Source organism: Neolamprologus brichardi, chromosome 2 (genome assembly GCF_056152115.1).
Source record: "Neolamprologus brichardi isolate AB-2024 chromosome 2, ASM5615211v1, whole genome shotgun sequence".
NCBI lineage: Eukaryota > Metazoa > Chordata > Actinopteri > Cichliformes > Cichlidae > Neolamprologus > Neolamprologus brichardi.
This window is the reverse complement of record NC_142105.1, coordinates 22,588,593-22,612,462: the sequence shown is the minus strand read 5'-3', so window position 1 is coordinate 22,612,462 and position 23,870 is coordinate 22,588,593. Positions and strand designations below refer to the sequence as shown.

The 23,870-nt window shown below is 43.4% G+C and overlaps 1 protein-coding gene across 3 annotated transcripts in view; it reads left to right on the top strand.

The window, feature by feature from the left end:
- The window catches only part of unc5a (unc-5 netrin receptor A), a 150,871-nt gene extending 127,757 nt beyond the window's left edge, over window positions 1–23,114 (top strand). For all 3 annotated transcript variants that reach the window (XM_006781628.3, XM_006781627.3, XM_006781626.3), the window contains 7 exons: window positions 2,527–2,614; window positions 3,072–3,240; window positions 5,409–5,642; window positions 14,806–14,955; window positions 16,808–16,972; window positions 17,123–17,301; window positions 19,392–23,114. In XM_006781628.3, the coding sequence (XP_006781691.2) occupies window positions 2,527–2,614; window positions 3,072–3,240; window positions 5,409–5,642; window positions 14,806–14,955; window positions 16,808–16,972; window positions 17,123–17,301; window positions 19,392–19,557 (1,151 nt within the window). In that variant the 3' untranslated portion in view covers window positions 19,558–23,114. The remainder of the gene's footprint in view (window positions 1–2,526; window positions 2,615–3,071; window positions 3,241–5,408; window positions 5,643–14,805; window positions 14,956–16,807; window positions 16,973–17,122; window positions 17,302–19,391) is intronic.
- The last annotated feature ends 756 nt before the right edge of the window (window positions 23,115–23,870 follow it).

Here is a 23,870-nt window from a genome sequence, read left to right as displayed (position 1 = left end):
ACCAGTATTAAAATATCACCCTATGAGCAAGCACTTAGCAACAATGGGAAGGAAAGATTTCCTTTTAACAGGAAGAAATGTCCAACAGAAGAAGGCTCAGATAATGGCAGCCATCTGCTGTGACCAGTTGGGGATGACGGGAGACGGGACCTTCACAAACCTACTGTTATTTTTCAATAGCTCAGTTTTAACAGTAATTAACGTTTTGAATTTATCCTAAAATCAAATGTCAGGTGTTGGAAATGATCAGAAGTTCTGATCAGAAACCCGTCGTGATGTGGTTGCTGCCTCTCTATAGTCTGTGTTATTACATCTCTTTGGTAACATCATTTGGATGGATGAAGGCTCACGCTATCGCTATCTGTCTATTATTATTTATTACCAAAGATGCAGTTGCTGGCTGAACTAATAGCACTCCATACATTATTTCTTTGTTAGCTCTTTGTGACAACAGGCAACTGTGCTGCAGACATAAGGTGCAGCAGACTATCTGTCAGTCTCGAGAAGTTGATTTTGCCCTGGAGGTCCATATAGCGGCTGATGCAGAATGACAGTCACAAACACTGCACAGAGAACAGCTAACCCACCACTCTGTATGTTTCTCTGTTTACAGCTCTTGGCTTCTTCGTAATAAGAAGTGAAACCTCAAACTTGAAAGCAATTTCCACTTTACTGCTCCCAAACTTATAAACGTGATTCATAAAAGTGGAATAAAAAAACAACAGCTTTGGACTGTAAAAACAGTTGTTTTATTTGGGCCTTGTTTCACCAGACACGGTATTGTAAGTTTGTGTCATGCAATGGCATCTTTAATCCTCTGTAGGATGTTCCTCTGTTTACAGCTATACTTAAAGCTCACAAAGAAACATGATCTAAACAATTTAACATCTGCTCTGTGTTTGGAAATGCTGCGGGAGCGAGTCGGCTTTATATGTTTTATTACACCTGCTTTAGTGTCTGTGACTGGACATTTGCAAGGAGAATTGAACAATAACGGCTCAGTCCCATAAACATTACTGTCTTGTTGAAACCCACTCCAAACTATTCAGCCTTAAAAACCCATGTTTCCTAATAGGTTCATGCCAGGACAGCCATGAAGTGCACAGGCTGTATTTCTGTATGGGATACAAATTAGTTTCCATCAGTTATGAGGGAAATAAGACGGGACACCGAAAAAGTCACAAATCCAACATTAAATCACACAAAAAAACAGCGATTCTGCTTATATTTGTCAACAAGCCACATCTACACAGCAATGCATGAATAACTAAAAAGAACATTCAGTGCAGTGACAAGATGAGATATAATGAGTGTGTGCCGAAGACGCCGTGCCCCGAAAGAGATGTGGAATAAAATCTATAACAAATTATTCCAATTATTTCCTTGGCTAATGACAGAGCTGGTTGGGGGTTGTAGCCAATGTCCATAAGTGTCAGTTTTATGCTAAAAGAACAGACAGAAGGGGGAAAAAGACGGCAAAGATCGGCCTTATAAAAGATATAAAAAGTCCACCGCGTCATCATTAAGTCCCTATTTTGCTTCCCCTCTTCACATTAGCCGATTAGAGCTTATATAATTATACTGGAAGACAGTGTTTTCATTTGGCTCATTGTAAGCTGTCCAGATTAGCCGATGCTGGTACGTCTTGTGGAAGAAAAGGGCCTTTTTTTCCTTCCTGTTTCCTTGCCACCACTCTCTCTCTCTGTGTGCCTCTCTTCCACTCTCTTGAAGATGTTTTATGCATGGATTAACTCAAAGCCATGTTGACTATACCACGCATTGGCACCCATCTTCTCAGTGGGACACAGAGGGGGGAAAAAAATCTCACCACTTTTATGCTTCAACTCAAAGCAGATATACTGTCATTTAGCACAGTTTCAGAGTGGGCACATGGAAGACATGGTTTATAGATTCAGACAAGGCTGTGAGCATTTAGGCACCTTCGCCTTATTCAAACAGATGTTTTATGGTGAATAGAGGCCCAGTTTTACCATGCAGAGATTGTTGAGATTGTGTCACATAGTCTCTATTTGTACAACATTTAAAATGGGATTCTAAGTGGATGATTTTGGCACCGGAAACACAGCTCAAATGCCACAACACTCAAGCTATTTCAATAGCTCTGCCTATTCTCCAGTGTGCATTCCTACACTCTCCTGGGGAAGTGCAATTTTCCTGGAGTAGTCTGTTCCATGGTCTCAATTATCTACTTGGTGGCAGACGGAGGACATTTAAACTGCGATGCAGCGTGCGCTTTTGTCTCAGCTAATTGTTGACCGTGGGGACGTGTGCCGCCTCGGCTGCCGGTGCAGAGATTTGCATCTACTGTACCTGAAGGAGGCTGCCTCTGACCTTCAGAATAGATTTGTTTTTTGTTTTTGCAGCCTTACAGTTTTGTCGAGTAGGCTGGCTTCCTTTGTGAGATGACAAAAGCGTTGTTCACTCTGAACAAATGAGCCTGTCCCCCTCCCTCCCTCCTGCTTACCCACCTCCTCTCTTCTCTCCCTTTGTTGTTATTTGCATTAGGAATCAGTCTGCTCATTCCTCCCGAGGCCATCCCCAGAGGAAAGATCTATGAGATTTATCTCACTGTTCAGAGGAAGGAAGATTTAAGGTGGGTCTCTTTAACGCTGTCTAACTGGCAGTCTTCCCTGCCACTAGGCTGTTTGTTTTGATGCTCTACTGTTCCATTACGAACGGCTTAGCAGTCTGTGCCAGTACTGTGGAGAAAGGATGTAAATAAATAACGTAGCCTTTTACCGGGATGTGCACTATTTAAGTTAAATGAATTGTTTGGGAAAACACTGTTTATCTGGCTTGCTGCACTTAAGTCTCTCGTGGCACAGCCACTGCAGCATGCCGCGGTAGTGTCATGTTATTACTCAGTCATCACAGCTTGGTGCGACAAGTCAGCGAGTCCAGCAGGCTTTTATGATTCTCTGTTACAGCTGCTAGATAATTTGCAGAGGTGACAGTATCATATCCTGCTTACAAGAGACCGATAAATTCTCACTTATATCTCAATGAGGAAAAGCATCCATCGCTCTCTCTTGCTCCTCTCCCTGGTGTAGGTTACCCGTGGCTGGCTGCCAGACCCTCCTCAGCCCCATTGTGAGTTGTGGCCCTCCGGGGGTGGTCCTGAGCCGGCCAGTTATCCTCAGCATGGACCACTGCTTTGATGCATGCCTGGATAACTGGGCCGTGCGCCTTAAGAAGCAGAATTATGAGGGCGCTTGGGAGGTAAGACGGCACTATCATTCCAGCACAAATCCTTTGGAGAAAGACAAAGTTGCCATCCAGTGAATTTGTAAAGTCTTACTAAACTTATTCAGAGCTTTTCTCCCCAAAAAAGTACAGACTTGCTCAGCAGTGACTTGAAAGGCACTCAGTGGTATATAGCGGAGATAGTTCTGACCCGGCACTCATCTACTCCATCGGGTTTAAATTATTGACCATCAGGTGTTTTCTCATCGGGGCTTGAACAAAAGCCTGGAAGCGCTGGCTCTCTAGCTGATGAGTTGCTAAGCAACATGTTTCTCAAAACAGACATTCTCTAAGCAAATTACTGATCCTCAAAGTACTCCTCTGAGTGCTCCTTGACCATTTCTGACCGCGGCTTCCAATTACAGAGTTCCCTCCCCATTTTTCTATCCATGAAATTTGAAAGTAACCAGAAGTGCCAGGCTCCAATAGGATGCAGTTGGGAAGAACCTGCCTACACACACACACACACACAGGTACACGCACACAAACAAGCACAGTTTGAGGTAGTGTAACCATCTCGACAATCCAGAGAGATTGGAAAGGGTGCTGGTGGGCTTCAGAGTGTTACTAGGTCTTCTTTCATGTTCGATATTGTGCATAAATTATTCAGCCTCCCCCCCCCCTGTGTGGCAGCGGTGGGGTGTCTGTGGGATGGATTGGCCTGTCTGAGGCAGAGGTTAGACCAGCCCTTTTAATCATCGGCCGGACCAAATATAGCCCAGCGGCCTGGCTTGCATGGACACCAAGGGGGATAAAAGTGCGAGGTGGACAAGAGAATAGAAGACGAGAGGGTGGAAATAACTGCGGAGTGTGACGAAAAGTGGAAGGGGGGGAAAAAAGAAATAAGATCGAGAGAGAGGGGAAAAGTAGACAGGCAGGTAATGCAGATCTAGAGGAACGCCATGCAGGCGAGGACGACGCAAGGCGAGAGAGTGAAAATGGATAACAGGCATGCAGAGGGAGAAAGAGGAATGAATTGCTCGTAGAGCGAGCGCTTAGTGGCGTAATTGAGCCACCTCGGTCTCTGTTCCACTCTGTAGAAATATTAAGATGATGAAAAAGTGAGACTCCATTGTGGTTGCATAGCAAATGAATTGTGTCAATACTAATTCTATTGATGTAGATGGTGTCTGGTTGAATCGATCCTACAGGGGCTCGCTGGGCATTTGGCAGGCAGAATGCTCTCTTCAGCTTGATTGGCTAATGGGTAGAGTCAGTCAACTGGCATGAAGGGATTTTAGAGAAAATGTTGTCACCTTGGGTCCAATTTGTCTCCATCAAATTATCTCAGAGAGCAGTGGAATTATCTCATGAAAAATATCCCGTACTGTGATGGAATGGGATATTTTCATAGGTGTCTTGTCCTTATTAAGGATGGATTTGCGATGCAGGATTTCAGCTCTGTAACGACGATGAAAAATGCAAGGTGTTGTTTCTGAGGGGTTTTTTTCTGTTTTTGTTTTAAACCTGTCATTTTTTTTTTCTTCTCCGTGGCAAATTAAAGCACCAATTAATTCTTGTACTGCCTGTTAGTGTTTTTCAGCACTTTTTACCATCAGGCAAGACTGTTGTTTTGCAGATAAATTGGCAAGTTGTTTTCACCTTTCTTAACAAATCTGAAACAATCGTTGTAGGAAATTCCAGCAATCCCGATAATCCAATATTCAGCGCACCTCCAGTCTTTCCTTTCTGCAGAAGCGTCTGTTCTTGCCAGGAATCTGTTCGAGTCTCCTTTCATGTTAACTGAATACCTCGTTCATGCATTATTAAGGAAACTGATGGTGTTCTATAGGATGTATGTCTTTGTATGAGGAGGTGTGTGTCTTTACGTCAGGATGTAGTAAGTCGTAGTGCGGCGAAAAAGGAATCTGAAGCGAGATCAAAGAAGACCTTTTTCCCCCTGATCTAAACATTACCTAAAGACCTTTTACCTTTGATGTTACTCTGTCACACAGCACGAACAATAGAGTTTGATGCCCTTCTACTGCGCCAGTCTGCTGTCCTAAAAGCCTTTTGCAAACACACATACACACACCAGATATCCAGGCAAACACATCGCCCTTGCCTCCTACATAAATTGGGTGCCTGACCTTCTATCCACACTTTGTTGTTTTTTCTTCCTCCCCCACCCCTGCCTCTTCCAGGACGTCCTGTTGATGGGAGAGGAGCTGGTGTCAGACCCTTATTACTGCCAGCTCGAGGCCGAGACGTGCCGGCTCTTCTCGGAGCAGCTGGGTACATTCGCCCTGGTAGGCGAGTCCCTGCACATGGGCGCCGCCAAGCGCCTGAGGTTGGTGCTCTTCTCGGACGCTTACTGCTCCACGCTGGAATACAACATCAGGGTATACTGCATGGACGACACGCAGGACGTCTTCAAGGTAAACTTGTGAAAACTGTGGCACCGCCTGTTATTGTGTGTGACGGGCAGTTTGTGAGGCCTGAGATTGGCCGGTTTTGAATCAGCTGAGCGATAGGTGGACTATTATGTCTAACAGCTTCGTCTGCCACATTGAAAGGTTAGCAGAAACTGGCACAGACATGTAGGAGGTAGGCACAGCCATGATAAATTGAATGATAACGCAGGCCTGATTACACCATGTACAGTTCGGGATTGTGCCATTTGTTCAGATGTTGCCCCCCGCCACCACACACACACACACTGACCCTAAGTCAGTTGAAACAATCCACACATCCAGCTTAAACACATAATATATATTGTATGTGTTTTGGGTTGTTGGGTTTTTTTTGCTTTTCTTTTTCCATCCATGTCAACGGAGACATCTCACTCCTTTCAGCCAAGCTGTGGTTCTGCTTGGCTGCCACAGGCCAAGAAGTTTCCCATCACTTTGTTCAACAGCATATTTCAACTTCGCTTTTTCCCCCCCTCCACATGGACAGAGTATAATCAAGCACTAATGCCTTCCTCCCTCCCCTGAGAACTGCCTCTGAGTAGCCTGTTAAGATTTCATTTGCATGGTTAATTAGTAAATTAAAAGGAGAGCCTGTCCCAATCTTTTCCCAGCAACCCCTGTGCGCTCGCTCTCTTCTCTCTCTTGCTCTTTCTCTCCACACCTTTTTTTTCCCCTCCCTCTGAGCTCTCCCTCTTCTTCTGACACCACCCACAGCCACAAGTGCCACTTCCCGCTAGAGTCCACTTTCGCTGGCTTTAATGGCTAACCTCCCCTCCACAAGCGCAATCTACGGACGTCTGCGGGACATCGGCAAACGAAAGTCAATGGGAGCTTGCACTGAAATTAGCGCTCTCACAGTCAGGGAGTTGAAGATGAGATGAAAACTGTGTACAGACTCTCATGCCTTACGTCTGTCCGTTTGTGCTTCAGTTTTGTCCCTGCTGCTATCACATGATAGCCGACACACTCAGGAAAAGTCCTGGCGAAAAATCTCATGAAATGTGTATAAAAGAATGTGACACGGGAGCTAAAGAATGTTTTTCCTCAGATACATTTCAGCCCATATGTTTACTTGACATTAGAGTAGCTCTAACAGTAGCGTGCTCTCTTTATTCAGATCATCCGATGACCCAGTAGTGTGCGACTGTTGAAATGACCTTGTGTGTCTGCGTTGGATGCAGGAAGGCTGCTGGTGCACAAAAACTCTCTCTCTCTCTCTTCCTCTCCCTCTGGCTAGCTCTTGTTCTGCTATTCTCCGGCTCTCTTAGCCAAGAAAAGGACATCTGAGCTTGTTGACTCCAGCACTTGTGCTGCCATACTCTGCAGCTCCCTCGACGCCCTTGAGTGCATTAGCTCCCCGTCTCTCACACAACCTGGTGCTGTGGTAAGCCACGGCGTCTCCAGGGTTTTGTAGTTTTTAGTGAGTGATTTAGAACGTTGCCCACGCTGCTTAGTAATCTCGACTCCACACTGCTCTTGGTGCTATTATGGAGGGAGCAGTTCATTTAGCAAGTACATTAACTACTTTGAGTGGAGATTAAACTTCCCTGGAGAGGTTCAGACTAATCACTAATCACTATCTTTAAAATGCACCATTTATGATTAGACTTTCACTATGGCTACCATTAGAGTTAATTGTAGTGCATGAGAGTGGTGGACCAGCGGTAGGTGGTGCAGTGAAGAGTGTATGTACTGTACACCTTCAGCACATGTGACTTTTATGACCACGCTTGCAACCTGCTAATGCACCGCAGATGTTAACTTTCCATGCATTAAACAGGCTGCTCAATGACGAGAGATAAAATGGATGTTCAGTGGCGAGAGGAAAGTGTAGAAACCAGAAGGGATGCTGAGCTTTTCTGACTAGTCCCATTGCTGGCTGTCACTCTGAGCTGACAAGCCTCCATCAGGGAGAATGACAGACACGCACAAACACAAATGCATTCAGCTACACTTATGCATGCTGTACCATTGAATCTCTTATCTCCCAATTACAGCAGATTAGAACCAATGTTATTGTCTTTGATCCTAAGTGTGCGGGGGCTCTGGGGAAACAGTGACATTTTCGTCTGATGCTTGCCGTATGTTAGCACGGCTCTGCTGGGACCAATTAAGTTAATATTTAATGTGTGTCCCACTCTTGATCGGCCCAGCCAAGGCTGGCACAGCAGCAGAGGCGACATAATCAGCGTTTGGTAGCGCCCTCGCTGTGCGCTCGCTTGTTCCAGCTAAACCTGTGGGAGAGCATCACTGAGGTTCTGCCATTCCACAACTGCAGTGAAGCAAGCCTCCAACTCAGAGGAGAGATACACCTAACACCTTTATCTAATTAACTGTAAGGGTGTCTTTCAGGACTGGAATATGGTGCAGCTGTTTTTCTTTATATATATATATGTTTAGCTGTGATATTCTTCACAATCTGACAGCTTTTGAAAGTCTGTATGTTTTTCTACTGAGCATAATCCAAATTTGAATAGCGGAACATTAATGAAAAATCTGTGTTTATTGATAAGTAAATGTGCTTCCTTTACACCCACATGTCTGTGTTTGTGAGGCCAGTGTTTTTTTGTACAGTTAAGAAAAAACATTTAAAAAATGATTTATAAACCACCCACTCCCTGTCAGATTTTTTTTTACTGAGGTTGAAGCACAGATTTTTTTTTCTCATATTAACCAGTACATTGTAAAAGAAACCATAATAAATACTGATGCAGTAGTGTTTTTAATAAATATCTGGATTGGATTGATTTGCTTTCTTTGGCAGTACTTGTCAGATTGAGCCACCATTTCAATCCACTCTGACTACTTGACAGATTTAAATGACATTTTATACAGCTAGGCATGATGCTCAGGTAGATTGTACGATAGCACCGTAATGTTGTCACAATTCCAATAATTTAAATTTAATATCCTCAGTGGCTTTGATTTTTATACTAATTAGCAAGTGATAGCATTAGCATTGCCAGTGACATTAGCATGCTAATGGTGAAACATTGTGAAACGCAGCCTCATAGAGCATATAGTAAAGGTTTCTTGTTTAATTATTGTTGTAGCAAAAATAGTACAGTTATGTACTGTGTTCGACTTTTGAAAGAGCTCTTTATATGCTCCCACTGACATGCTTATCGTTTTTAGCTAACATTGCTAACAAGCGATAAGTATGTGTGTGTCCCAATTCCTTCAAAGACCATAGAGGCTGGAGCAGCTGTTAATTGGGACAGTCCTGCCTATGACATGCTGCTTAGGTTGTGTATGTTAGCATGACAATAGACAGTATAAAAATGGATCCAGGTACCTTGATAATCACCCATTAGTTTCTGAAATCCCGTGATGTGATAAGATGGGGTGGGACTGACTGTGAGACTGCTTATTAGTTGATTAACAATAACCAATGATTAAATGCAAAGTGGTGTATCTATGCATAGAATGAAAAAATGTAAATAAAGAAGAAAATCTCTTCCCTCTGCAATAAACCTAGACCTACTACAGGGTAAGTAATGGAGGATTCATGGTCACTTGATACAGCCCTAACTGTATGCTTTATCAAATAGGAAAGTTTTAATTTAATCCTAATCTTAAAAGTAGAGAGAGTATGCCACCTGCGGTTAAACTGACCATCTTCCACATGAAAAACTGGGACCTACCCTATATCTACACAAAAAAGGTCACCACCTGGATTTAAGCAAATAGGCAACAGCCTTCCATTGCACTCAAGGTTTAGCAAGATGACAGTGCCAGGATTTATCGGACAGAAATCTTGAGAGGGTTGTTCAGGGAGCATGAGACATCATTTTCACACATGGATTGGCCACCGCAGAGTCCAGACCTTAACCCCATTGAGAATCTTTGGCGTGGGCTAGAGAAGACTTTACGCAACAGTCTGACTCTCGCAGCATTAATACAAGATCTTGGCACAAGAGTAATGCATCTCTAGACAGAAATAAATGTTGTAAATAACTCATCAAGTCTAAACATGATCCAGGGAAATATTAGTGGGACTTGTTTCTTCGAGCAGGGCAGTGTATATGATTATAATCTAGTGCAAGGTTCTCATCAGAGATGATTTTGGTGTACTTGTACAGTTTGCCTATTAAAAATACTTAGTAGCTAAAATAAATTTTTGATAAACTAAACACGTTGTGTAATATTGCACTGAAATACAAGATGGAGTTAAGTGATTTAAAATAACTTCAGTATCTTATGGTAGGGTAAGTTGGCTGGCTCAATTTAACTCCTGGCATGATGCTTACTTTTTCCCATAACCGCTATCAATTTAGACTGATATTGAGCTTAACAGTTTGCATTGTTTTGTAGCAATTGCCTGTTATAATAGGCCTATGCTGCTAGGCAATTCACATGATGCACTAAGCATCTCTTCTTCTCTTATCTCTTTTCACACTCTGTGTTTATACACCACTTTAATCATTAGTAATTATTAATCTCTGGCTCTCGTCCACAGCGTGTCTTTCGTCCTGTCACCCCTAACTGTTTACAGAAGATGACTTCCCCTTCCATGAGCCTGGTTCTGCTGGAGGTTTATTCCTGTTAAAAGGGAGTTTTTACTTCCCACTTTCACCAAGTGCTTGCTCATAGGGGGGTCATCTGACTATTGGGGTTTTCTCTTAACCTTACAATATAAAGTGCCTTGAGGCAACTGTTGTTGGCACCGTGCAAATATAATTGAAGTAAATAGTTGACAGATCACCAACATAAAAGATCATCTTAAAAAACAAAGCATCATAAATACTTTTAGACTCGGATAAATTTGCTTAGATGTAGCAGACATTAAAACTGGTTCCAAAAGGAATGGCTGCATTGCAATAAAAGGGCACGGTTGCCAAGATACAAGGGGTGGCTTATCTTGTGTGTCACATATGTATACAGGTGTTTGTCTAATTAATAATCATTTTTGTACCTTTATGTGGTTTTTAGAGTCATAAATTCCAAGTCTTGATCTAGGAATTAAATGCTGAGGTAAAAGTGAACTCTCTTTGTATTCCTGGTGTTTTATTTCCAACTGCAGATTTACTCCCTCATCAGTAACACCTTACGAGTCCAATACATTTAGCTTTTCTGTCTCCCTGTTGTAGAAATGTATGTTCCAGGATTTAAATGGGTGTTTAATTGATGTCTTGCTGGTTAAATAGTGGTCCCTGGATTCTTTTTGTACAGTGTTTGACCTCGAGCAATGATTCTTATTTGCGTTAAAAAGGGCTCTTTGTTTATGTGCTCCCACTATGACGTGTCCTTGCTAGCTGCCGAACAGCGAGCCATGTTTGAGCGGAAACTTTTTAGCTTTTATGTAACAGAGAAGAGAAAAGCAGCATGTACGGAGTGAAATACAAGCTGTTTTTTTTTTTCTGATCCCTCCATTACAAAAGTTACTGGCAACAAATTCTAGAAGAAAAACAGAAGAGCATAGCCCAGTAATTGCTGGCATTAAGTTAAACAAGACAGTCAGCTTTATCACTGAGCCCAGCTGAGAAATTGTTTCCATATTATATTTCTGTGTTCCTGTGTGCTGTTTTCTCCTGTCCTGCTCTGTGATTTATTAAGCAGAATGTGCATCTTTTCCCTTGCAAACACAGTCCCCATTTATAACTGAGCAGACAAGTCCCTTCTATTTGTAGTTATTAATCAGAGTTGACTGTAGCGGGCACGGCCACTGGAGCTCAGACCGATAGACTCTCAGTCAGAGAGGAAAAGCCTGTCACATCCTGCTGACAAATACACAGATTTATGGAGCCCACATAGCCAGGCTACTCTCTATAAACAAATGCATTTGCCTGAAAAGAGCAGCTCTGAAAATGGATCTTCACTATGAATGCACATTTTTAAACACGACGACACCGCGTCGCCGAGAGTGAGGAGCTGAGGACGAGTTTATGAGGATATTACCGCCCGTGTGCATGTATAGCTCCATGTTTCGGATGACATGTAGCTTGACTAATTAACTGATCAAAGGCTACTCATAATCTCCATTAGAGCTGGTTGTGTTAATCAGTTTGCTACACACAAAGTCGGCACAACACAAGGCCACAAGAAGCAGCTTGGCCTTGCTGTGAGGGGAAAGTCTGCAGCTTCGTGCCAGTCCGGTTCTTAATATATACGCCTCTGCTAATACTTTGATTTGTTCCGTTTGTGTTTCCACCCGGCATCCAAGGCTGGCTGTTCTTTTCTGTCGCAGGAGAGCGTTCGGTGCAGCCACTAACCTCTTTCTGTCATCACCAGCCCGGAGAGATTAGCTGTATGAGTGTCTCTTGTTTCCTGGTGGAGCCCGGCCCCCAGTCCATTACAGTCCCAGCTCTGGTCCATGCCGAGGGGATGGGTGGAGAGTGGGGTGGGGGGACATGAGTGAGCGTATAAAGGGGGTTGAAGTCATAGAAAACTGTGGCCATGATTGCAGTAATCCTGTTATCTCTCTTGCTAAAGCTGGCCACTCTAGTGACCTGGAGACACAAATGTTAAGCTGCCTCTGTCTCTCTCCTCTCCTGCTCTTTTCACTCCTCCCTGCTCTATCTCACTCTCTTTAGCCAGCCTCATTGAATGTCAGGGGGTGGTCTTGGCTTTGCCTGACTCTAAATTCACAGTCTTCACACACACCCCAGGCTATCTCGAATTCCGTCAGAACAAAAGGGGTTTTTCTCCTGCGGTACTTGAACTTCTTGCCCATCTCATGCATCTCAATGCTCCCATAGCTGTACAGGTTCAGGGCGCCTTAGGAGAAAACAGCTCTTATTATTTTCCCCTGAATTGGGGGAAACAAAACTGAGCTGGTGCAATCATGATTAATATGTGATTTGATAAACTAATTCCAAACCTTGCATTGTTTTCCTCCCAGAAAGAGTAAATAATACGGTCAAATTTAGCTTCTCATCTATTAGCTCGCTCACACTGTCATTTGTTAACAGGATAATGGGGCGTAAAGAGGGCCATTATTCTCTCAGTCCAGAACATATGCTGAAATCCTGCAGAAAAAAGCCACTCTGCAATACACACAGTCACAGCAACTCGGACGCACACAAACAACATGCGGGCGAGACGGTGTCATTTTGAAAGCGAGGACATGAGCACACTTTAAAGGAGCAAATGCATCATCCTGTATTGTTCAACCCCCCCCCTCCCCCCTCAGTGTCCCTGTCAGGTAGCAAGAGAATCATGTCCCAGACCCTGTTTTGATTGTAATCCCAGTGTGCCGGCCTTGAACCTGACGTGCTGCTAGGCGTCTCGAGTTAGTATTCATTCTAGTCGCCACATTTGATAATAGGATAATTGGCATTCTGCACTCGTTCTGCTGCTAGCGGGGCTATAGATCTGTTCTATAGGTCAAAACCTGATCAAAGTCCAACACCCAATTTGCAATGCTAATCACCGCCCAACAAATAATTGTGCTTAAGAACTGTTTAAATGAACATCTCTGTGGAAGCCCATATAATGTGGCTTTTGTATCTGTAAGTGACATAATAGCAGAGGGCTTTTCTGTGGAGAACGCGCTGCCCTCTGTTATTAACTCATTAGACCTCGACGCTTTGATTCGGCGCCATTGTCTGACCTTCCCTCTCTGAGTAAGTGGACTGGGTAACATCACAAGACTCTTGTCTGGCAGAGCATGGGGAAGTATATTCCAGCTAGATGCATACATTCAGATCATTTTAGATTTTTTTTTTTTACGGTTTAAAAAAAAAAAAAAAAAAAAGGTAAAGCAATGCAAATTCAGGAATCAATCTAGATAATCACAAGGGGCATAATAATCACGTTAACAAGAAGATAAGCACAAAGCAAACATGGAAATTAACAATGCAACGAACAAACAGTGAAATTCAATTGTCGGCCTGAACCAAAAATTGCTCATTCGTCAAAGGGGAGAGCACATGAAATAACGCAGGTAGAGATTCCAAATGGATAATTAACAGCTTTCTTTCCATTATAATTGGAATCAGTCTAGCCTGTTCCTGGGAAAGAGGGCAGAAAATTGAATCAGTGTTGTGCAGATAGAAATTACCACCATTCTCCACCTTAATTGGATGTCTTTGCTGAAATCATACCATGGGCAACCATGCTGGCATGCAGCGTTCAACATATGGCAACCATCTATACGCACGTCGCCCTCTCGGAGCTGTTGTCTTTGAGGTACGACTCCGAGGAGCGCCCGGGCTGACTGTTTTCCTTCTGCTGCCATCTTGTTTCCCCTCCTCAGACAGATTAAAAGAACATGTCTTATTTTGGAGGTGTTTTCACACCACTAATTTCAGAGGCCTGTTTTCTCTGTTGTAGTATGCCCCTATGATTGGAGTATGAGGCAGTACATGTGAATGGCAACCAAAGCGCTGGATTTCTGAGGACATGTTCAGCACAAAGCATCCAGCTCAAAGCGAATTGATAAATCAGAGGCAAATGTGCCGGATATTATCATCCCATTCCAGATGGTCATTTGGATGGCAACAAATGGTCCACTGAGCAAGTCCCACAGAGATTAAAATATTAAGCATGCATTTACAAATCTCTACTGGCACAAAAACAAAAATGAAATTAAGGAGATTCGCCATGCGAGAACAATGAGCAGTTGACTAATGGCTCGTTCACTTACTTCATCACAGCCCAGGTAGCCAGTAGGCTGGGAATGGCTGCAGTTCCTGCATGCTAATGCAGATGCAGAAAACACCGGCATATACAAACCGAGGCAGAGGATCAACCTTGCGATGACATTAAAGCACCGTGGAGACGGAGTCGGTCCAGTCCTTTGTGGCCGCACGCAGAGACACTATCTTCTTTTCCTCAGATGTACTGTACCCCTGCCTCATGCTCATGCTGTGTGTGTGTGTGTGTGTGCGCGCAAACAGGCCTTTGTGTGTGTCTCTCTCTGTTTGAGTTAAATCTATTCAGTGTCTGCACCATGTCTTTGTGTATTTCTTTGGACGTGCACCCGTGTGTGTGTGTGCGCTGATACATTTTCATTCCAAAGCGGTACCGTTTTGTGTGCGTGAGTGATGCACCAGACAAAGTGTAAACAGGAAACAGTTATGGATTGTTTTTACACGTTTTCACTTACCTCTGCGAGTGCGTTGGTAAATGTACCCCCCCCGCATCCCCGAGCCCTGACACCTCTTCTCGCCTCTTTCTCTTTGATCAGGAGGTGATGCAGATGGAGCGGCAGCTCGGGGGTCGGCTGATTGACGAGCCTCACGTCCTGCTTTTCAAAGACAGCTACCACAACCTGCGCCTGTCCATCCATGACATGCCCCAGGCGCACTGGAGGAGCAAGCTGCTAGCCGGCTACCAGGTGCGTTGGGCTGCCCTTGAGGGGCTGCAGGGGCAGGGAGTCGCTCTGGATCAGTGCGGGAGTAAGGAGATTTAATACAAGTGCCTGGCCGAATCTGTTAAATTTGTTTACCGGCAGTAATAAGGCCTTCAAATGTGTTTGTTTATGAGCTCAATTTAAAATCTATGCCGTTTGTTAGTTTAAACCAGAAAAGTAAAAAATGAATTGAACGCATGTTAACAAAAGTTAAAAAGTTACTGACTATTCAGAAGCTATTTGGGAGAAACTTTTTTTATTGTTAATGAGGCTTCGTGGTCTCCTAATGTCTCTGGAAAGTTGTTTTTCGTTTGAGTTGGGCCAGACTTTTTAATTAAGCATGTTTTGGTTTGGCTTCAGTTGATCACTTTAAAGATTCACACAAAGAAGTGTTTCTAAGTCTGTTACTGCAGGACTCTGCTGTCCAATAACCTTTTCTGTTCTTGGCACACTTTGGAACTTTGTCATTTGTCAGAGTAGAGGGAACCTTCTTTTTTTTTTTTTTTTTTGGTGTGTGCACCCCTGTGCCTAGACCGCGAGTGTGCACGTAGTGTATACATGTGCATAGAGGGGCTGAATTGCGTGCACTAACTCAGGGCTGCAAGCTGATTGATTATACTAGCTGTCGCTCTCTCAAAGGGGGCTCGTATGAAATATAGAGCAGTATGTAAATATCTCGAACTTTGCAACCTGAATTTTGGATCGGCTCCACCTTACTGCACTCCCCGCACCTGCGCGTGGCCAGTTACACTGCAGCCCGACGTATGCACACACAAGGGATGTTCCAGGACTAGAAAATGTTCTGGCTGTAACTATGTGAGCATTGAGTACCGGGTCCCCAATGAGAGCATGCAGACTGTGCCAAGCAAGCAAGGCGGCAACAATGCACCCAGAACAGAGGCTTATTCCTCTGGACTGTGCCTGTTCATTTGGAAGTGTTATTCCCCTCTCAGCAGTGCAGTCAAAAAGGCCTTTAGTCTCCCTGGGGCCCATGAAGACTTCTGTGCGTTTCACTCGGCTGCTCTGTTGCCAGTCTGCCTGGGTAACAGTGCCCCCATTTGGTTAGTAGGATGTGCTGCAGGCCACACTTCTTTTCGACTGAGAATCCTGGTAGCCGTTGAACTCGGGTAAAGCGAGGAGTTAGTGTGCACTTTTTTCCCCCTCTTTCTCCAGCATTACAACAGTGCTTCTCCTGGGTTATGCAAACAAGTCATGAATATGCAGCAGACGAGAGAGAGGGGTAGAAATTGCAGCCTCAAATGCATTCTCCCAAAGACTCCCTGGTATCCGTTTGCTAGACAGAAGTTGAAGCCGATACAGCAGCAATACTCCGAGCTATTGAGTATGCTTATGCATTTGCCGCGTGATGTGCTTTAGCTTTAAAGTAGTGGTGTGATATTTCAGCGTTTACACTAACGCCACCATTTGAATATCTGCCTGAAAGTTAGTACAAAGCTAAAGCAAGTTAATGAAAATAGATGAAAAGGGGAAAAAAAAGAAATGCTTCCATTGCCAGCGTGACAGATTGCGTGTGTAATCTATTAAAATCCAAAGTTTGATTTCTTCTGTTATCAGCAGAGTCGGGCTGGCAGCTCTTAACTCCTATTAAAGATTCTATTTGTCAGTAACAGCGCATTTATTCCCTTTAACTTAATTGAACGTTGTCATTCCGCTGCCTCAGATATACTTAGCCATAATGATGACAGCTTATGTCAGTGTAATTAATGATAATCTCAGTGTATTCTAGGCAGGCGGTCGTGTTGTGGCGCGTTTCAGACATGCAGTTCTGACTGTGCTGCTGCATGTGCTTCTTTTTTTCCTTCTTCTTCTACTGCAGGAGATCCCGTTCTACCACATCTGGAACGGTTCCCAGCGGTACCTGCACTGCACGTTCACTCTGGAGCGGCTCAGCCTCAGCACCTGCGAGCTCACCTGCCAGCTGTGTGTGTGGCAGGTGGAGGGGGAGGGACAGAGCTTTAGCCTGGACTTTAACATTGCCAAGGTAACGTTCGTTCTGCTCACTTAAAAGCTGCGGTTGGTTATGCCGCGGCTACTATTTATCATTTTGGTTATTTGTAAAGGAGATGATTTTTCTGCTGAGCTCAGAAAACCTGTGTGGCTTCCCCCCACCCCCACCCCCACCCCTTTCCAGGACACTCGAGCGTTGGACTCTGAGTTTCTGTTAATGGACAGTAACGCCACAGCTCTGGCGGGACCCAGCGCCTTTCAGATCCCGTACCTCATCAGGCAGAAGATCTGCAGCAGCCTGGACGCCCCCTGTCCCAACGGAGCCGACTGGAGAATGCTAGCACAAAGACTTAAACTCGAGAGGTAAAGCTCAGCTTTAAAATAACGCCTTATCTGATTGCTGATCTGATCGTTGTCAAGGCATGTCGGAGCCGGCAGCTTAGCTTTGAAAGCTCCGATGAAATTCTGAAGAGCCTTATTTATCCAAACCTCTTGAGAAGTGAGGTTTCAAAGCAGAGTTATGCACAATATGTGAATACAGCTCACTCAAAATAATGATAGTAAAGAGGTGTACTAATACAGATGTTGGCAGAAAAAAAGTGCAATTTCAGTAATCAAGCACAATCGGTGTGGAGTGATTCACCTCAGCGGAGTGTTTTTCCTAAAGTTCAGGTAAACAGAGTAATGCTTTAGCAAGCTAATCCTCTTTTGACACAGCTAGTATTATAGGATTAATACGGACTTGATGGATACAGCTATCATTTCTGCAAGAAAACATGACCCCCTTCTTCATTTCTCCCTCAGAAACAGGTAAGAAGCTTAAAGTCTGCAGCTAAACTTCTACCTGCTACATTCTGCTTAACAGCTGTAATTGGAAATGCAGCGAGCTAGCTGCCCATCAGCGGCAGGGGGGGGGGGGGGGGGATAAAGTTGGAATAGGTTTGGATCTGTGCCGACCACTTCGTTCTCACAGCTACTGTACTCTATCACCAGAGCACCTGTAACAAGAGCATAGTCGGGCATTGATCTCTTATCCTCCAATTTAATTTCTACCTGGTAATGAAATCAAATAGGTACACTTAATTTGTCCAATCAACTTTTATTTACCCCAATTAATCACAAATTGAATTGATGCACTACAGGTTTAATTAGCAATGTTTTGCTCAACATAATCAATTCTCATTTAGACCTCAGGAAGGAACAACTGCTCCGTTGTTTGATCTGTCCTTAACAACGCGTTTTCCTCAAAAGGCTGCAGCTCCTTGGCATTCTGTCATGCTGCATTTCTGTGTTTGTTTCTGCGCGTGTAAAGTGTTCAGACCGAGCGGAACGGGACCAATCAATAAAACTTAAAATGCCAAGAAGCTTTTATTTGATCTTTCTCTCCCAAGACGGTGCGAGCGGCTGCGTCTGAGCCATACAAGATAAGCTCTTGTTTCACGCGGCGAGGTGAATAAGCAGGGTTGACACATTTGTTTGGTTTTTTTTAATGACACAGAGGTTCATTCCCAAAAGATTTTTTTTTTTTGACCAACGCTCCTCTTTGTTGCGTTGTCCTGATGCAGAGCCAGAGCCGTTCACGTTCTATAAAATCCAATTGACTTAAAATAGCACGGTGACGATGTGTTCCCGGTGCTTGAGTCCTACCGCTGCAGTCACGTGTTTATAACCTCCACATAATGCTTCACCAGGCAAACAGAAAGACACGAGGAAGTCGGACTCCGTCTGACCTTTCTCAAGGTGAAAAAGGCTCGGTGGCATTTTCCTGTCTCCCCTTTCCCCCCTCACCGAAACACCCACACGGCACGGTGATTCTTTGTGCTTTACATCGTTCTCCTTTTTAATGTCATGTGGGTTCTACATAAGAGTTAAAGCCCCGAACATTTGGGAAAACAGAGAAATGCCATTTAATCAAACAAGCATCTTCGGCTACAGCGGGGATAAGGTCCCACTCAACATCAAATATCCAGCTGACTCGGGCCACTGCTTTGTTGTCATTGATTGGTTTTGATCGTAAAGGTTCTGCTCCCAAAATAGAAAAGGTCACTTCCGACTTAACTGTGAAAGTCCATATAGGATTTACTATATGGGATTTTGGGGCCAATTTCAACATCAAATAAAGAGGGAATGAGGGTTGTGGAGTTAAGCTTCAAATGAGAATTGTTACAGAGTCTGTACGTAACGGCAGTTTCGAGAGCTCCGACTGTGTTCTTGTAGCTTTTATCATTTTTTTACTTAGTGCGCCGACACTAGATATCAGGATGTAGCAATATAACCCACAATAAAACCTGACATTGACAGAGTTAGAAGAAGAGGCAGCACAATAAAATACCTGGTGAAAGGTTTTCCTGACACTCTTTAGGTGGAGAGAAAATGAGAGGCTCTGCTTTCTGCTGTGTGCGCGTCGCTTGATTTAATTAATTTTCTGTGTTCTCCGCTCTCTCACCCTGCAGACACATGAGTTTCTTTGCATCCAAAGCAAGCCCAACCTCTGTGATCCTGGACCTATGGGAGGCGCAACATTTCCACAGTGGCAACATCAACCAGCTGGCCACGGTCATGGCCGACATCGGCAAACAGGAAGCCATGATATTCCTGGTCTCCGATGGCGAGTGCTAACCTAGAAAAGAGGGACAGACTGGTGCCGAGGAAAAGTACACAACGTGATACACTAATACGCATTCTTACACACATAAAAAAACAATAACTGCAGCGGGAATCGAAGAACAGAGCTGTCCCAGCGTTCCTTTTCTTCACTTTAGAAGATAAGAAAGTGTTTATGTAGGATTGAGTCCCTATTTCCCATCAAACACAGTAAAAATCTTTAAATGACAGACCAAATGAGGAACAAGGGGGTAGAGTTTGGGTGTGTGTGTGTTTGGGGAAAACGTATTCACAGACTCAGTAGAGAAAGTACCTTTTATTTCCCATCAAAGACCCAAGTTAAATTAGTCCATACCCTAGTTCTGCTGCAAAGGTAACATCAAATTAACTCTTCTAAACAGGCCGCGTACGGCTTAACAAGGAGCAATATGCAAATGTAACGCTATTAGTAATGGCCAATATTGCAAATTCAGTCGTTAATTTTTGAACTTGGATTCAAAAACCGTGTGTTTTTAAACAGTCAGTTAAAAGGAAGGTGGCAAAAAAGGGTGCAGGTCATTTCAGGTTAAAGAGAACCAGCAACATATGCAATTGGCAGGTTCGTCACATGACATCAACTCAGAAGATTAGCCCACTTTTTTTTTTCTTTACCTTTTTTATTTTATTTTAAAGCAACCTAGTGAGACTGTGTGCGTGCGTGTGAGTCACATAATCTGTTTAACACACAGACGGCTTGTAGCGGATTCTGGACTTGCTGGTTTAAAAACAGATTGTGTGTCTGAGCCCCCCAAAAACCCATCTCATGTAGTTTGTGTGTGCGTTGTGTGTGTTGTAGTCCAGCCGGTATCACTATTGTGAATCTAACATCTTGACATCTTGATTCAGTGAGACGCTTTGCAGCTTTTCCCCCTTTTAAATCGATATATGTGAGGTTTGGGTTCTCTGGATCCTTTTTTTTTTTTTTTTTTTTTTTTGAAGTGATTAATATCTTGACTTAAAGTCATATTTTAAAGGAAATTTCTATTTAAAGCCTTCTGATTTTGATCCATAAGGTTTCCACATTTTATATTACCCCAATCGTTCATCGTGGCGTTTCTGTTTTAAATTCCACAGCTTAATGAAGGAGCCATAGGGCCGAGAGGCACGCCGACTGCATGTGCGAACACTGAATGTCGTCAAAGCTCATTTCTAAAATGACATTTTCCTCTTGATTACATTGATTTTTGTAGTCTAAAAACATGGCCCGAAGGGTTATTATTCCATATGAATTATGTAGAGCACTTTCCCTCAGAAAAATCTGACAACAAATTCTTCAAAATCATCACAAGATTACTCATGTTGAAAGGGTAATTGTGCAGCTTTGTTTGTATTATTCATAAAGCAATGTTGGTGGGAATTCTGCATTTGCTGTGTGGCAAACAGTATTTCCACATCAGAGAGAAGCCCGTCTCTCAGATAAAATAAAGAGCAGCTTTTTCATAATGTCAGCCCCTCTGCTCACAAATAGATGCTTTGAAAGGATTTTTTTTTTTTTTTTTTTTTGGCTATCTGTATCCAGACAGCAACAATTATCCAATAGATTCATGCAAAAATCCATAAACTGCATCGGCGCATTTGCATTCTGTCGTATTTCACTAACAGTATTTTTCTTTTTCTCGTAACGAATCTGTCAAACAAACACAAAAATTTCTCGTTTAGCAATTTTCCTTCGGTGAGGTGTGAGCAGTCCCAAACTAGCCATAGGTTCTCTCTGTGTCTGCCTCAGGGTTGCATGTGAAGTTGTCTGTTCAAAGCTATAATGAAAACCCCGCCCCTTTCCATTCAAACAGCGAGGACGGCCCAATCCTGCGGGCTCGAATGATTTTTAACCTTTAAGATGAAATGATTGTCAGATTTTTTGGAATGTACATTAGTTTCCTTGTAGCAGGCAGAAAGTTTGACTTTCTTTTTATACCGTCGCCCATCGCCTTGCTCGTTTAACCACATCTCCCCTCAGAGTCCCGTTACCAGTTTATATAAAGATGCCGTGAAAATGATCAGAAACTCAAAATCTTTTCACGTTGAATCAGATCGCCGTGCATAATTTGTAAATACTTTTCTATACCAGCCGTGTGCTGTCACTTTGCATACTGTATATCAGCAGAATTGTTAACCAAAGTTTTCTGAATATCATTTCGAGGGCCACCGCATCCTCACGCCGTGTCCACAAATCCACTGTTTTCTAGAGTAGCTGTCTCTTTCATTGTCTTTCCTTTTCCCCTCTTTTTAAGGCATCTCAATGCTGTTTGTTTACGCAGTACTCTGTGTCACCTTATCACTTTGTAAACAAATGTAAATTATATTTTAATATGAAGCCAAAAAAGACACTTAACTGGCGCAGCATTTGTCAAGTCTAAAACCGTGACGTGTTTGCCTATATACTGTTGTTTGGCGATCTAGCAGACTATTTGCAGTGTTAAGGGTTTCGAGACTGTTTCACAGGAAAGCTTTCTGTCGACGTTTTGTTCGTCCTTAACTCTGCGCACTTGATGATTCCTGTAACTGTAAGCATTTAAAAATCCAAGGTGGAAACTGTCACTTGTGCTTAACGAGTCACCGCGTCGGTGGGCGGGCTGCGTGGCTAATTGGAGAGCGAGGGCGTCGGTTCTCGGACGCTGACGAGCCGGCGTCGGCGCGGCACGTTTAGATGAGCCACGGCAGCTGTACAGTCAGAGCGCATGTGTGTTTCTTCACCCCCCCTCCGTCATCGTCTTGGATATGTTGCCTAAGCACATTTCAGTAATGTAATTCACCAGCCGCCAGGATGTTGAGCATCTTATCTTCACATCTAGCTCGTCCGACAAATCTAACAATTCTGCTATGACTCAGTGTGTGTGCGTGTGTGTGCGATGAATACAGTTTGAGAGAAAACCCAGGCCTGATAATTCTGTGTAAGTATGTGTCAGTAACATACAAGCTTTGTTCAAGGGTTTATACTGTCAGTTCACCCCTGTGTTATGGGGAGAAATGTAACATCTCAGCACTGTACTTTTTGTGTCACTCATTACTATTCAGTGTCAAGGATGTATTTGAGTGTGTGTGTGTGTGTGTGTGAGAGAGAGACTGGGTGTGTGCATACCTCCCCGTCACTCTTACTAAACTGTTTTCTTTTTGAAGTAAGAACAATAGACTTCTGTACTTGTGAATGGTTTTTTCTCTTTAGTTCCTTGATTCAATGTTCCTTGCCTTTCTGCAAGTCAAAAATGCTGTATTTATTACATGCCACAGCGCTTATGCAATTGTATAATCCTCCTTTATGTTCCTTTGTTTTTAACCTTTTTTTGTGTTCCCTATCGTTAATGTAAATTGTTGTCGAAACTTTTGTGGCGATGGAAAAACTTCTGCTAAGGGAGATTTTCTGTACTTTTTTGGACAATGATATGGATTTGTGGGTAGAATTTTGGAAATTCGTTTCTAAGTGCTTTCAAGTATTTACTTGGCCTTATGTATATATATCTATCTATGACATTTCAGAAAGGTATGTATAGTAATTCAATCCGAAAATTGTTGTAAATAAATTATATATTGTTAAATCAAGGCCTGGATCTTTTATGAAATGCGTCTGTTGTTCTTCTTGCCATGGGATTAAATGCAAAGCTTTTTGGCTGATTAGCCTGGAGCCTTTCCTGCTACGGTGAAGGGATCCAGTGGCTCTGTGGGAAATTTTGCTGTCATAGTTTGACATTTCCATCTCAGGGGACAAGATGATCCAATGTCAATCACTACTGAGTCATCATTTTTACCTTATGATGAAACATTTCTATCCTGATCTCTTCCAGGATGACTGTGCTCCCACTCATAGCACACAAGGGCTCACTGAATAGTATGACTCATTGAGTATGACCTTTGTAACGTGACTCAGCACCTTTGGGGGGAAAATTTGGGACTCTGCTCTCCACCAACATGAAACAGGAAATGAGGGAACACACTCAAGTCCACTTATTAGGTACATTTCCTATTATTATGTTGGCTGTCCTGCCTTGAGTAAACAAGGTGAACACACATCGTTGCTCCACATTCATTAGCTTTGTGACATGGCCTGTCTGGCAAAAATCACCCATATCACATTCAGTGTCACTTAAATCACCTTTCTTCCCCATTCTGATGCTCCGGTTTGAACTTCCGCAGGTCATATTTACCATGTCTGCATACCTACACGTACATCACCTTTTTATTAAACCTACACCGGAGCTTGTCATCGGAGGAAAGGGTACGCTGAGGGCAGGTCGCCAGTCTATTGCATAGCTAACACAGATGACTATTCACACCTAAGGTCAAATAAGCTAACA